Source organism: Monopterus albus, unplaced genomic scaffold, assembly GCF_001952655.1.
Source record: "Monopterus albus unplaced genomic scaffold, M_albus_1.0 scaffold93.1, whole genome shotgun sequence".
In the NCBI taxonomy this organism is placed as follows: domain Eukaryota; kingdom Metazoa; phylum Chordata; class Actinopteri; order Synbranchiformes; family Synbranchidae; genus Monopterus; species Monopterus albus.
Window position 1 is genome coordinate 1,785,261 of NW_018127973.1, and position 14,972 is coordinate 1,800,232.

The 14,972-nt window shown below is 39.7% G+C and overlaps 1 protein-coding gene across 1 annotated transcript in view; it reads left to right on the top strand.

Annotated features, from left to right (window-relative positions):
- The window catches only part of LOC109964873 (transmembrane protein 65-like), a 34,099-nt gene that overhangs the window by 18,114 nt on the left and 1,013 nt on the right, over positions 1–14,972 (top strand). Inside the window, exons 6-8 of the mRNA XM_020608444.1 lie at positions 6,791–6,833; positions 13,798–13,903; positions 14,935–14,970. Of these exons, the coding sequence (XP_020464100.1) occupies positions 6,791–6,833; positions 13,798–13,903; positions 14,935–14,970 (185 nt within the window). The remainder of the gene's footprint in view (positions 1–6,790; positions 6,834–13,797; positions 13,904–14,934; positions 14,971–14,972) is intronic.

Consider the following 14,972-nt stretch of genomic DNA (forward strand, 5'->3'; position numbering starts at 1 on the left):
GGTTTAGGGGGGGGGGGGAAATTTAGAGTCGCCAATCAACGTAAGCTGCATGTCTTTGGACTGTGGGAGGAAGCTGGAGTACCGGGGGAGAACAGAAAGGAACCGGGTCGGCCCGGGCCAGAATCCTTCTTGCTGTGAGGTGACAGCACTAACCACCACGACACTCTGCCACCCCTGCCAAGTTTGGGAAGCAACATTAGATTTGACAGTATCATCTCAGAGACATTAGTTTAGGTTCAGAAGTACACCAAGTCTGACCTCCTGTCTGCCTCCTAATTAGAACAAAGGTATGCCAAATCATAGTTGACATCCAAAACAATACAGGCATTTCCAGGTTCAGCATTGACAGGATACATTGTATTTTAATGAACCTCTAATGATAAACTCACAGTTTGACCCCTGCTGTGACACTAATCCAAAAACATAAAGTGTGATGTCATTAGAGAAAGAAAAAGCAGAGACGCTGGCTGGCCTGGATAATGACAACTTCATAAATATGATAATACTGTTCCCCAGCAGATTAAATGGAAGTAGCAATATCCACTTAGCTCAGAGACACATTTGCGTTGTTATATTATCACTGTTTCCTTTTGAGTAAATCTGGTAGCGACACTGATGTTATTATGTTTTATGTTACATTCCACCAACAGTGAATGCAGATAGGATCCTCGAGAAGAGGCACACGTGTTGTTAGTCATAGCTGTGGTGCACAGTGATGCATGAACTGTCCCTGTTTACGTGCCTAATGTAGTTTGACTTTTATGAACAACTGCTGAATATTTGTATTTTTTGACAAATTGTATGACCATAATCACATAATCACCGTCTACTGTTCCATCTCGCTTGCTTTAATATGAGTCATGTCCAGGAACAAACAGTTTAAGGGCAACTGGCGTTCCCACTTCCACTCTGCATGTCCCGCCCTTCCTCTTCTGACTGTGTCTGTACTGCTGGTGGTGAAAACAGTGTGATTTTGTTGTTTTTAGTTCAAGCTTGAAAGCATCAAACAGACTCAGTGAACCGATCTGTTTAAAACACTTGCATGAGGTGAAGCTAATGCCGTACCAGAGCAGAGGCTGAAGTGTTTTATTCAGTGTTTCCTGGGGAAGTGGAATGGACACAAACTACTTGACCGTTGCAGAGTGAAGCAAAAGAAATGGATCATTTAGGGACATAATGTAGAGTTGAATTGTTCTTAATAAAAAATATGCATTTATTCATTTTCCTTTGGAACTTTTACAGGGAATGAATGATTGAGATTTTGATTAAGCCCAAGGAGAAATTTCAGGCCAGGACATTTATATTCAAGAGGCATATCAGGTTGCAAACTCAAACAGAAAATGTGAAAAGTCATTTTCAGACAGGCTACTGGTATTTGACAGTCAGAGCATGTTATCTCTCTGTGTGTGAGAGAGTTTCCACTCTAGGTTTAATAATCAGCTCTTGTTGCAGAAATTCCCATTAAATTAATCTAATTAATTTAAAATTAAAATAAATATGACTACCCAGCATTCACTGACAGAAAGCAGAAGGAGTTTCTTTTCTTTCCTCAAACTAACCCTCCGCCCACTTTCTATCACTCAGACATTTTCACAGCAGTCCTACTCCTGTTATACTGAGGACATTTGGAGGCCACAGTTATCTAGCCCAGTCCAGAGTGATTTAGCGCTAGTGTCAAGTGTGTCATCAAGTCCACCAGTCACACATTTTCTAGGAGGCAAATGTCTCAGCTGGCTCGATTCAAGATGAGCTGCTGCTGAGCTGGGCTCATTACGTTATCTAAACAGAGGTAATGGTGTGAAAACCTACAGTAAATCCATTAAGAATTATAGCTCAAGAAATTAACAAAGTCACCCCCACTCTGCTGTGACTTGCCTTCATGGGTCATGGGACCGTGCCCCCCCGCAGGCTCGAACACTTTCATTAGTTTCTCATACTTATGTTGCATTAATGTGGTTTTGTTACATCTTTCCTGACATCTTCACACAGACTGATGATGCTTCTCTGTTTGATTTGATTTTGTTTTGATTTATTCTTTCAAACATGTAACGACAGTCAATATGTCAACACACATAATTTTACACATATCCACAAGTATATTATCAATTTGCTTATACCTAGTACATGCTTGAACGGAGTAGGAAGAAGTCAGACTTATCCAGTCCTACCCCATGACATCTTCTTACCATCATTGGTTTGCAAGCAGTATTACTACATGGATAATTTTGTTCTACACCACGCTAGTGATATACTAAAAAATATTACAGACTGTTAACATTCTTACATAATGACATGCTTTGATAATTATCTTTTACACCACACAAGTAGAGATATTACATAGTGTTAACATTCATACACCACACCCACAATGTTAAACCTGATTAATCATTAAACCTGTTCTTGCATATATCTTGATTGACACATACCTTTATACTTATGTTTAAGCTCATCAATTCTATTACTGTTTTTTATGTCCACACTTAAATTATTCCATAGTTTTACCCCACTTATGGAAATACAAAATCTTTTTTTGGTTGTACGTATAGCATGAATTTTTAAATTTAACTGACCCCTTAAATTGTATCCCCCTTCCCTTTCATTAAATAGTTTTTGAATTCCACCAGGTAATAAATTGTTCCTGGCTTTATACATAAACACAGCAGTCTTATATCCCACTAAATCAAAAAATTTTAACAATTTAGACTGTATGAAAGCTCCATTGGTGTGATCCCTATACCCCATCTTATGCACAATTCTTATCGCTCTTTTTTGTAATATGTACAATGGTTGAAGTGAACTTTTGTATGTATTTCCCCAGTTTTCAATGCCATACTCTGAGTATGGTAAAATCAATGAAGAATACAAAATGCGTAGTGGTCTCCCGTCCAAAATATATCTAACCCGTGCCAATATCGATATATTTTTTGCTATTTTATTCTGAACATATCTGATATGCGAATTCCAGGTGAATTTGTCATCAACTATGACACCTAGAAATTTAATTTCATATACTCGTTCTATATTAGCTGTTCACCTTGTAATGAGACCACATGTAAGCTGTCATGCCCAAAGCCTTTCTGCAGCTGCAGCTGCCGCACACAAACACACAGAGGCACACTTAAATATAAACAGAACCTTGAGTGAGTACAGTGTGTGTGAGTATGCCTGTGTACAGTAGGTGTGCCTGTGTGTTTTACTGTTGCTGTAAAAAAAAAAAAAAAACCCTCTCATTATAGAGAGGTTTTGCTCATATACTCCCTTATATTTCTGAGTGTGTGAACATTATGACCCACAATGCAGCTGGTAAGTGAGCCTTGCAGACAAAAGCAAGAGAACCCAATAAAAAGTTCCCACTGTAACCCATTTGTTGTTTCACAGCCCATTTATCCACCAGCCATTGCTGGTGGAAAACACACTTGCAGACAGTGCCTCTGGGCTACAGTACCCTCAGGTCAGGAAAGTTTTGGGAAGTTCCTGTGAAATATGCAGAGATCCATCATACAGTAGAGTAAGTAAAGTATGCAAACTGTTTTGGCTGACGGAATCAATTTATTTTTATGTAGAAATGACTTATTTGAACCCAGCTAAACCCAGATTACTCACTCTCTGCCTTTCCCGTGGCTGCTCTGTCACTCTTTGATTTACTCTCTTCATTTTGATGAGTGATGCATGGGTTTCACTGCTCAGTGAGCAATGTACTGAAAAAGTGTCTTATGTTGTATGTGTGCAGCCTCTCATCAACCTGTGGAGGTGGACTCAATCTGCTGCAGAGCAGTGAGAAATAGAGAGAGCGGGGAGTCAGCCAGGCATCTGGGCCTGGCTTCTAATTGCATTTGAAGAGCTTGACCATGTAATCATGCCTGATGTGCTCTCTTTTACATGTGCCTCCTTGGCAGCTTTTATGGAGATGTGACATATATGATACCAGCAGGACATGTTATGACTACATCGTCATCATCATCACTGCTTTTTGCACCTTAAGGCTCTGACATAATTAATCTAACTCTAGAACCTCACCAGCTCTTCTTTTTAATTTGAAACAGACTGTCACTAGAGACAGAAATTGAAGGTTAATTAGAATTAACCTTCACAAAATACCCAGCAGTAAATCACATTAAAACCATAGAAGCTAGTTAAAACTAGCCCCCCCCCCCCTTTACCAACAACATGAAATGTAATAATGCATCAGTAATTATAATCAAATCATATTAGATACATCAATATTACTGTGCCATTCTGCATAATGAGTACTTTTACTTTTAGTACTTTAATTATGTTTTGATGCTGATACTTTTGTACTTTTACTTAAGCAACATTTATTTCTAACAGTATTTTTACACTGTGGTATTGCTACTTTTACTTAAGTAACGGATCAGAGTACTTCTTCCACCACTGTTTTATTTACTTAGTTTTTATCTGCCATGCAGCACTTTGTAACTTGTGTTTAGAAAGGTGAGTGGATAGAGGAGAGAGAGGAGAAGAAAAGCCTCAGGACACAACAAAAACAACAAATAGATGAGATCCCGTCTGCTCATCAGAAACATACAGCTCTGGAGCCACAGATAGCTGCAGGAAGGTACAGGGAGAGAGAGAGGACACCAAACCAAACCTATCCTAGAATGCATGTCAGTAATTTCCAGTAATTTCATAGGCGCCCCTACATGGCCACAAACGAAAGCCATCCCGCTGACTGAAACCACTGATATGGTTAAATATACTCAGTGGCAACAGGACAGCCCGGCCCCCCGTTAGCTTGCAGGTCCTAAGATGGCTGTTGGTCTAAATCACCTACCAGGCCTGTTCTCCAGGGAGACCAACTTTCTCACTGAGTTCCAGTCAGACTGGGAACCTGCCAACATTTCCATCTGTGGAAAACACCAGAACAAGCTCCTTACAAATCTTCTGTGGGTGCTGCCACAGACTGATGGAGAATCAGAATTAGCAACATGCACACTGCACTTCCACCTCCCCCCTGCCTCTCTGCTTTCACTCTGGAGTTGTGATTGAGTCACATAGCAACAAGCTCACAATTTGAGACAAGTAAAACTACTCTAAACCAAGTCCTCACACAACATTTAGCTGTTTTGCAGGTGCATCAGCTCAAGTAATCAATACTGACAGACCAAAACAAAACAAGCAACCTCTGTTTTATGTTTTCTTCCTGATGAAGATCTGTGGACCGAAACGTCGACAGTAAAGTGAGTACAAGTGATGAGCGGTTGGTGGGTTTGTTTTGTTTTTGTCTACAGCCAAATAAAACTAACTTATTAATGTTAATGCTCTGTCCCAGCTGAGAGGTGAGTCTCTCCCTAACAAGCTCATAGGTCCTAGGCCTGCTGAGACACAGTAAACAACACTTTCCCACATCGCAGCACACACCAGCTTCACTAATTAGACTGCAACTCTTAGAGTCAGTCTTACCTTAACCTCTGTGTGTGCTGATTCTTGTGGGTGCAGGTGGATGATTTGTTCAGATGGATGACTGCAGAAAGTACAGCCAGTGGATGCTTGTTTGGATACGTTATTCATTGTTTCCGGCCTTACTGCTTCAGTAGCTTAAAGATCGGATCGAAGCACCCTAGACCTCGCTCGCTAGATTTTGATGGAGATTGTGCCTTAGCAGTAATGGCACTGCTGTCGTGTTCCCCTGAGGCTCCCTGTGCCGCTGCAGCTGCTGAACTCAGGGCCATGAACAACAGTTAACAGAACAAGTTGGTTCTTTTAGGCAGCATCTCCCAGCTCCTGGTCTTCTCCTCTCCAACACTGCTCCAACTAATGACACACAGGTCTGCACCTGTTTCTTTAATAATTTCAACCTCCCCTCATCCGCTACCCCTTGGGCACCTTGTGAAGTGCTGCTCTACTGCTCTCGTGTGAAGCTATTAGGCCATGTGGCCTTCGGCAGTGCACCTGTCTAATGAAATGCTAACTGTGGTTGTCCATCATATCCTGTGCAAAAACCAGCATAGTAAAAATAAGCAGCACTGGTTATGGTAAAATACATTACTGACCCATATCTCTTCTGTATTTAGAAATTAGGCTTTGTGGTGGATTATTAGGGTAAATATTTAATCCTTACAGGTCCAAACGGGCTGCTTCCTGCTCCGCTCCTGTCCTCTACTGTGCAAGCACCTGCTCACTATATATTGTATATGATATAATATCAATGATATGAGCAAAGAGAAGTAGAAAAGGCCATGTGAAGATAATTGAAGTGCTCATCTTTCCTGGCCAGCATCTCACCCTCACCTACAGATATTTGCTTTAATAAAGTTGTGTTTCTCTAATCTGAAAGAGAATTGAGGAGCTTTCAACAGACCACGTAGGAGGACGCTGATGCTGTAACCACACCGCACCCACGCTGTCTTTGCACACTGTGTGTAGCTCAACAGTTGTTCAGTAGCATGATGCATGAAAACAAATTACAGCTGCCGAAACAGTTGAACCCCCTCCCCAGGTATTCTTGACATGCTGTACCGCAAGGGCAAACTCAGATCATTAGGACTGGTATCCCACTATGTGTCAGATGGTTCTGTGTCACCCACTGCAACTGTGAAACCTGCACCTCAGGTATTATACGTTGAAGGATACCACAATACCAGCTGCTACATGGATAAAGGTACATGCCTCTGAGTTGCAGACAGAGTCAGTCATCTTCTTTCTCATGATAAAAGGGTCAGTTTTCAGACAAACGTATTCTGTGTCCTATGCCCTTTTTTTTGTGACACAAACTTCTTTTTCCCAGCTCATGTTGTGATCCTGTTTCTTTGTCTTCTCACATTTTCTTCAGCTGCTGCACTTGGCAACCTGGTGTCTGATCTGGCAGGACTTGGGTGAGAGTTTCACACATACACACCAACACAATCACACACACACATAGGTGGCTATTATCATTAAGGTTTCTGCAGATCACAGCAGCTTCTAGGACAGAAATGTAAACAGGTGTCATTAAGAATTAACACCCTCATAAATATTGATGCTAAACTATTTCTTAACAGATGTATAATAGCCATCGTTGGCCCTCCCACATGGCCAGGTCTGCGATGTAGTGACCAAATCCTGAGTGTTACAGAAGATGATATGCATTTTATGTATGAGGCACACATTTTAGGTTTCCTCCTTTGGGTTTTTCAGTTTTACTTAGTTTCCTCTGATAATGAAACAAACCAAAATAGACATTTGTTTCTGTCTTTCTCCAAAACTGTAGCATAAAAATCACAATGACATGTCCTAGTGGACTGTCAAAGTAGTGTGGAACATGTGATCAAGAAAGTTATAATGAGCCATGAGAACTTGCTGATTATTTTTAAAGCCTGATAAACTTGTTAAGTCTCAATCAGCTGATCCATGACTGTTATCAACTTCAGATCCTCCTAGTGGCTCCAGGGGCCATGATTTATTTCTGAACCTGCTCCACATGGTTAGGAAGGTTTTCTTACTTATAAAAATAAAAGAAACCTCCAGCCATGTGATTCAACAGCCTGTTGGTTGTACTTGAGTGACTCTTAGTGATTTAACACATTATTATTTCTTATGTACAAACCCCAGTTCCAATGAAGCTAGGACATTGTGTAAAATGAAAATAAAAACAGAATACATTGACTTGCAAATCCTTTTTGACCCATATTTAATTGAATACACCACAAAGACAAGATATTTAAAGTTCAAACTCATAAACTTTGTTTTTTGTAAATATTCATTCATTTTGAATTTGATGCCTGCAACATGTTCCAAAACAGCTGGGACAGGGGCAACAAAAGACAATAGGTTGAGGAATGCTCAAAAAACACCTGTTTGGAACAGTCCGCATGTGAACAAGTTTATTGGAAACAGGTGAGCGTCATGATTGGGTATAAAAGGAGCATCCCAAAAGGTTCAGTCATTCACAAGCAAGGATGGGGCACAGGTCACCACTTTGTGAACAAACTGCGTGAGCAAAGAGTCCAACAGTTTAAGAACGTTTCTCAACGTACAGTTGGAAGGAATTCAGATATTTCATCATTTACAGTTCATGATATTATCAAAAGATTCAGAGAATCTGGAGAAAGCTCTGCACTTAAGTGGCAAGGCCGTAAACCAACACTGAATGCCTGTGACCTTTGATCCCTCATGCGGCACTGCATTTAAAACAGACATCATTCTGTAAAGGATATTACCACGTGGGCTGGGGAACACTTCGGAAAACTATTGTCAGTTAACACAGTTCGTCACAACATCTACAAGTGCAAGTTAAAACTCTACCATGCAAAGTGAAATCAACAACATCATCATCAACAACACCCAGAAATGCCACCGGCTTCTCTGGGCCCGAGCTCATCAGAGATGGACTGATGCAAAGTGTGCTGTGGTCTGACGAGTCCACATTTCAAATAGTTTTTGGAACTCATGGGCGTCATGTCCTCCAGGCTAAAAGGAAAAGGACCATCCAGATTGTTATCAGCGCAAAGTTCAAAAGCCAGCATCTGTGATGGTATGGGGGTGTGTTAGTGCCCATGGGTAACCTGCACATCTGTGAAGGCACCATTAATGCTGAAAAGTACATACAGGTTTTGGAGCAAAATACACTGCCATCTAAGCAATGTCTTTTTCAGGGACGTCCCTGTTTATTTCAGCAAGACAACGCCAAGCCACATTCTGCACGTGTTACAACAGCAGAGTGCTGGTACTAGACTGGCCTGCCTGCAGTCCAGACCTGTCTCCCATTGAAAATGTGTGGTGCATTATGAAGTACAAAATATGAGAATGCCAACCCCGGAGTGTGGAGCAACTGAAATTGTACATCAAGCAAGAATGGGAAAGAATTCCACTTCCAAAGCTTCAACAATTAGTGTCTTCAGTTCCCAAACACTTATCAAGTGTTGTTAAAAGGAAAGGTGATAAATAAGTAATAAAAGGTAAAAATCCCCCTGTCCCAGCTCTTTTGGAACATGTTGCAGGTATCAAATTCAAAATAAGTGAATAGTTGCAAAAAACAATAAAGTTTATCAGTTGGAATATTAAATATCTTGTCTTTGTGGTGTATTCAATTAAATATGGGTCAAAAAGGATTTGCAAGTCAATGTATTCTTTTTTTATTTACATTTTACACAATGTCCCAACTTCATTGGAACTGGGGTTTGTAAATACAGAGAGGGGTAATAAATAGTGAGGCTAAAAGACAACTGTACAAAGTGGTAACTAGGCAGGAGTTTATAGTTATGGATGAAACTAAGTGAAATACGCTGTTGTCTTTGCACCGTGTCAGTGTGATGGATTAGCCAGGTTGTTCAAGCCTCTGTAAACACTCTCAGGAGACACACTCACAGTTTTGCTATTGCACATGCACCTGTATTTTCCACTTAACGTAAGTGGGAAGTAGAGTCCCTGTGGCCAGTTTTTCAAGGTGTGACTCAATTAGACCAGACAACTGAGGGATTATTTATTTATTTATAAAGTTACACCAGTGAGTGCGAAGGCTGTTCACCTGCTACACACAGTCTCGGCTGTTGCAGGTGTTCTTCACTGCAACATTTGCATTAGAGCTTGTGTTCATTTGAAAAAAGGAAAGGCAACCATGTGATTTACATTAACTCTGGGAGTCGCTGGCACTGTAGTGGCAGTTCAGTGCTGAGGAGGAGGCTCAGTAGGCTTCGTACTGAGATTGTAAGTGAACGTTGATACATAGCTGGTGGCGTGGCAAAGTAAAAACGGGTCCTGTGACGTACATTTTACTAAGCATGAATGACTTATTAGTATTACGTTGATTTATGTACAAGGGCTGCAATTAACTATAAGTTTCAGTGTTGAATAATCTGCTTATTACTTTCTCAATGATTCTTTTAATTGATAAAATATTAGATAGTAGTGAAAAGTTCCCATTACAATTTTCCAAAGCTCCAAATGGATTGTTTTGTTAAAACAACAGTCCAAACCCTATGGGGTGAATGATACTGGAAAAGTAATGCATCCAGCAAATATTCAAATTTGTTAAGTTATGCCAGTTGTATTTAGTATTTGTTGCTTACAAAAACAACATTAACAACAAAATAATTGTAATAATTGTTGTATTAATTAGCTACTTGACTGATGGACTAAGTAAGTACTGCAGCTGAAGTTTGGGCTCTCTGCTGTTCCAACCTTTATTTATTTATTGTTTTCATAAGTCAACAGAATTATCCATCTGTCTTTGTACCCATACATTTACATATTTTGTAGATGGTTTTATAATTAGCTTGGATTCCATTTTGATTGCTAGCAAACTGCTCTGCGTTTCACTTGGAAGATGCTCAAGATCCCCATTTTCAGTCGGTCTGGGTGTAATGATGTTTATTTGGACGTGTTTCCATGTGTCTACGTGAGCCAAGTCAAAGCTCTAGAGACTGACTGAAATACTGCTAATATGAGCCCCAGACTGTTGCTTCTCTACCAAAGCTTTATTTCCTCAGCCATGTAACTGAATAGCCGAGATGGATGTAGCTGTCTTTACTACATGTTTACTACATGTAGAGTTTCTGATCAATAGCATTGCTGCGTTGTAGTGATCACGAATCGCCGCTCAGTGTCTGTGTATCGACAAGAGACTGAGCTCTGCTGCTCTGCCTTCCTGCTGTGGTAGAGAGTTTTCCATAAGTGTGTATGTGTGTGTATTGTGTGTACTGGTGCCATAGCAACATATGCTTAAGTGAATTTTCTAAGCTTTTCCTATATGCATGTATGTGTTTTGACAGATGTAGGAAATCGGTCCACCCCTGCTGAAATCCATCGTCCAGCTCAGCTCATTTGGCCAGTTTGTTAGTGGGCCAGCTCAGTCTCAGCTGCTGTTTGTTTTTCTTACGAACACACTGCATCAGTGGCTTTCTGGGGCAGACAGGAGACCCAGTAATGCATTACTGCATCAGAGAAAGAAAACAGGACAAAAACAAGGAGCAAAAGGTTAATTCCCAGTCACTTCTTTGTCCGTGACCTCTCTGGTTTCTACCTTTACATCTGAAAACTGTTCACTGACCTTATGTTACAGAAAGTGGATAAAAGTAATTAATAAATGTGATTGATTGTAAAAATGAAAGATTTTGCTTATAGATTTGTCAGGATTGACAATAATGTGATACTTTGTTGATCCCCTAAAGAAAAATGTCATTTTGTTCACCTTCCTGTGAGAAATGTTTCCCTTAACACTCAACCAACCTTTTTGAAACATACCATTTTTACCATCAACTTAGCTCCTTAATCATAATTATGACATTTTGGTTCCTTGTACTGTAGTTGATATTTCTCACAGCTTTTTTCATTGTTTTTAAGAACATAGAAAACAACAAGCACTAACCATGTACACATATATATATATACACACAGTGATATGTAACGTATATGTAAGTAAGTAATAAAATTAGTTTAGATTTACACAGCAAGGCAGTTTACACTGGCCACAGGCCCTTAGCATTTACTGTGAAAACATTTCAGTTCAGGCTTCCAGATCTTATTTAAAAGCATCTCTTTTGTCGCCGTTATAACATCTCAGTCTTTCCAAATATAGAGTTACATTGGTGTGATTTTTAATAACAGACCAAGTCAGAGTTTCCGTGCATATCATGAAAAAAGGGAAACCTCACCTATACTTGTTGAGGAAGTTGAATTCATTCAACATGATGAACTTGTTTTATATGTTTGATGTGGAGTTCCTGCTTCTCAGACTGGGCTGGTAATGTGAAGAGAGCAGAGAGGATTGATAAAATAAAGAAGAAAGCAAGTAAACTAATTGGGTAGAGAGAAACATCAGTAGGCTCGGTGTACAGGAAAAGGGTGTCTAACCTGTTTCAGGATGTTCTAAAGGACAAATATCATCTATTTCATCAGGACATTAGAAACTGTGTTATGACATGCAGCGGTAGACTAAGACCCCCAGCCTGCAAACCAGAACACTATTCCCTCTCTTTTGTGCTACAAGGAATTAGACAATATAATGCAACAGTCAAAAGGGGAAAATTGCAATAATTTTGAAGCATTATTAAACATGCACACAGTTGTGTTCTAGTCTGAGCATTTTGCATTTCATACAGGGAAACTGTGTATACACATCCAATATGTGAAATATGGCTTATGAGGAATGTGCAAAGTGTGCAAGGGAATGTGCAATTTGTATTGTTTTCTATGTTGAATGTGCAATATGTAGATGGTGAAGGCTCATGATGAGTAATGCAATTTCCATAAATGTGGATTCATATATTTTACCCATTCATCTATAAACCAGGCATTTTTGCAAATATGGACTTTGCTAGTCCATGGAAGACTGGGTTCCCAATTCATCCCAAAAGCACAGGAGAAAGAGGGAAAAATGCTTTTCTGCAACAGTATGTGTATAATTTACTGCAAGCCCACAGAGAATAGGTTAAATTACAGCCAGCATGGAACTAGTAGGTTTTTGTGACTATGAAACTAGAGACTCTGCTTTGTCCACTCTGGCCACCAACGTTTCATCTCCCACAGTTAAACTTGTGCAGACAATCTAAAAATGATTGTCTGACATACTGCAAGTCCGGATGATTAGTTTCGATGTGTTAACCTAATGGTCAGTCACCTGTAATGATAAGAACAGAAAGAATCTGTCCTAAAAAATTTCTGTTCCTGCTCAAACGGCTATGGGCATCAGATATACACACAAAATAGCTTTGTCTAATCTTGTGTCTTCTTCTCAGATACTGTTTGTTGCTTGCTACTTATCACTGCCCTGACTCGACGGCTCCAGCTACAGCGTATTTGTGTGTGCAGTGACCTGAGGATCCATTAGTGGCACTGTCTCCACCAAGCCTGGCTCTAGATATTGATTTGAATTTCTCACACTGAAACTCTGACCTGTACAGTATTTATGTGCATCAGCAGCCTCACATTGGACACATGACACATTATATATAACTTATTTTATGTTCCATAAAAATGTATGACATTATTCTAGATGTGAAAACGAAAGGAACTGAACAATGAGATGAACTGAGAATTACTAACAGTTATTAATTAAAGTCAACTCAACACACTGTACTACAGTGGGTACGGAAAGTATTCAGACCCCCTTAAATTTTTAACTCTTTGTTATATTGCAGCCATATGCTAAAATCATTTAAATTCAGGAAAAAAATGAACTTAAATGATTTTAGCATATGGCTGCAATATAACAAAGAGTTAAAAATTTAAGGGGGTCTGAATACTTTCCGTACCCACTGTAGTACAGTGTGTTGAGTTGACTTTAATTAATAACTGTTAGTAATTCTTAGTTCATCTCATTGTTCAGTTCCTTTCGTTTTCACATCTAGAATAATGTCATACATTTTTATGGAACATAAAATAAGTTATAGTTCAGTGATTTATATTGTGTGACACAGAACTCAACTACATGTTGTTATTCAGTGCTTCACATCAGACCAAACTTTTCTCTTTACAACTGAAATGAACAAAAAAAAAGTCCTGGATGAGTCATGAGTTTCTAATGTTCCTATGTTAGGCAGTGAGCAGTGTTCTCTTCCCTCTGCAGTCTGGTTTTGTGCTGTCATCTGATTTTATTTATTCACACTAGTCGCTCTCTCTCTTTTGGTTATTAGCGCTGATGCTCGACATCCTGCTAGGTTTGTAACAGATGGCAGCACCAAGTAGCACACATTAATGTGCAGAATTATTTTGTTTGTCGTTACCATCTATTACTTTGATCATTTACTTTGACAATTTTGCTCTGAGTGTGAAAGTGTCATTCCATTTGTACTTTACTGGATCATTAAGTCTGATTTTTCTTTCTCTCCACCTTTTTCCTGTCTTGTCTTCCCCTCTCTCTAGGCTGGCAGGGTATGTGGAGGCCTTGGCATCTCGGCTGGGGATGCAGATTCCCGACCTGAGCCCAAAACAGGCTGACATGTGGCAGACCAGAGTCAGCTCTCACACGGTCGGTACCACTGCCCAGCACTAAAACCTGCGAACCTTAAACGTACCTGCTCTCTGTCATTCTTCCAGTAAATTGGGACCTGAATACATGTCTCACTTTTTCAATCATGCTTGTCAAATGCCTTTTAGACTGCTAAACACTCAGCATAAACACAGTCAGAGTGGATATTAATGAACCCACTGCCGTGAGCATTTTGATAAGTTCTCTTTGTTGTGTAATACATTGTAAACATCAAACTCATTCAGGTCTTTGTACAGTGACAACAGACACGCAGGTCTCTGTGGTGCACCCTTTTGATTATTGAAATTATACCTGAATGATTTTTAATATGCTGTGACTCATGAAGTGTGAAAAATCTTAGCTTTAATTAGGTCTAGCTCTAAAAGGCTCTCGACTGGTTCTTGCAAACACATATGGAAAACCTGTCAAAATTTAATTGGAAATCAATGTGTCAGTTTGGATGTTTGTTTCTAGGCATGGTAACTTTTTCTTGCAGCCTTTGCCTGGTCAGTTTTACAGTGAGGAGCCCAGGTGTTGCATGAAAGGTGTTAGTACAATAAAATGATAATACAGCCTCCATGTGCATTCCAAACTGGTCACAACAAACCAAAGTATAATAAAAGAAAAGGAGGTTAAAGCAGGGGTTTTCAACTAATTGTGACCCAGGGACCATCATTCTAAATAAAAAGGACCACAGTTGTGGAGTGGATAGACTGGATGGGCACTATTTTAGTCATCTTAGCTTTTCTAAATTGTATAAATAATGGCAATGTGCTTAAAACATACAGTTAAAAACAATGAAACTGCATGGCTGAATGCATGTTCAAGGACCACAGGCAACACCTTCACGAACCACCAGGGGGCCACACGCCTTTGATTGAAAAACCCCTGAGTTAAAGAAATAGCTTCTGAAACAAATGTTTACTGGAAATGACAGAACTATAATTTATTTTTGAGCAGATGTGTTAAAACGTATTCTTAAAATGTATGTTATCAGTATTATCATCATACTTTCATTCGGTTGTGTGCAGGGTAAAGCCATTGGCGTTGGCATCGGCTGTATCCTTGG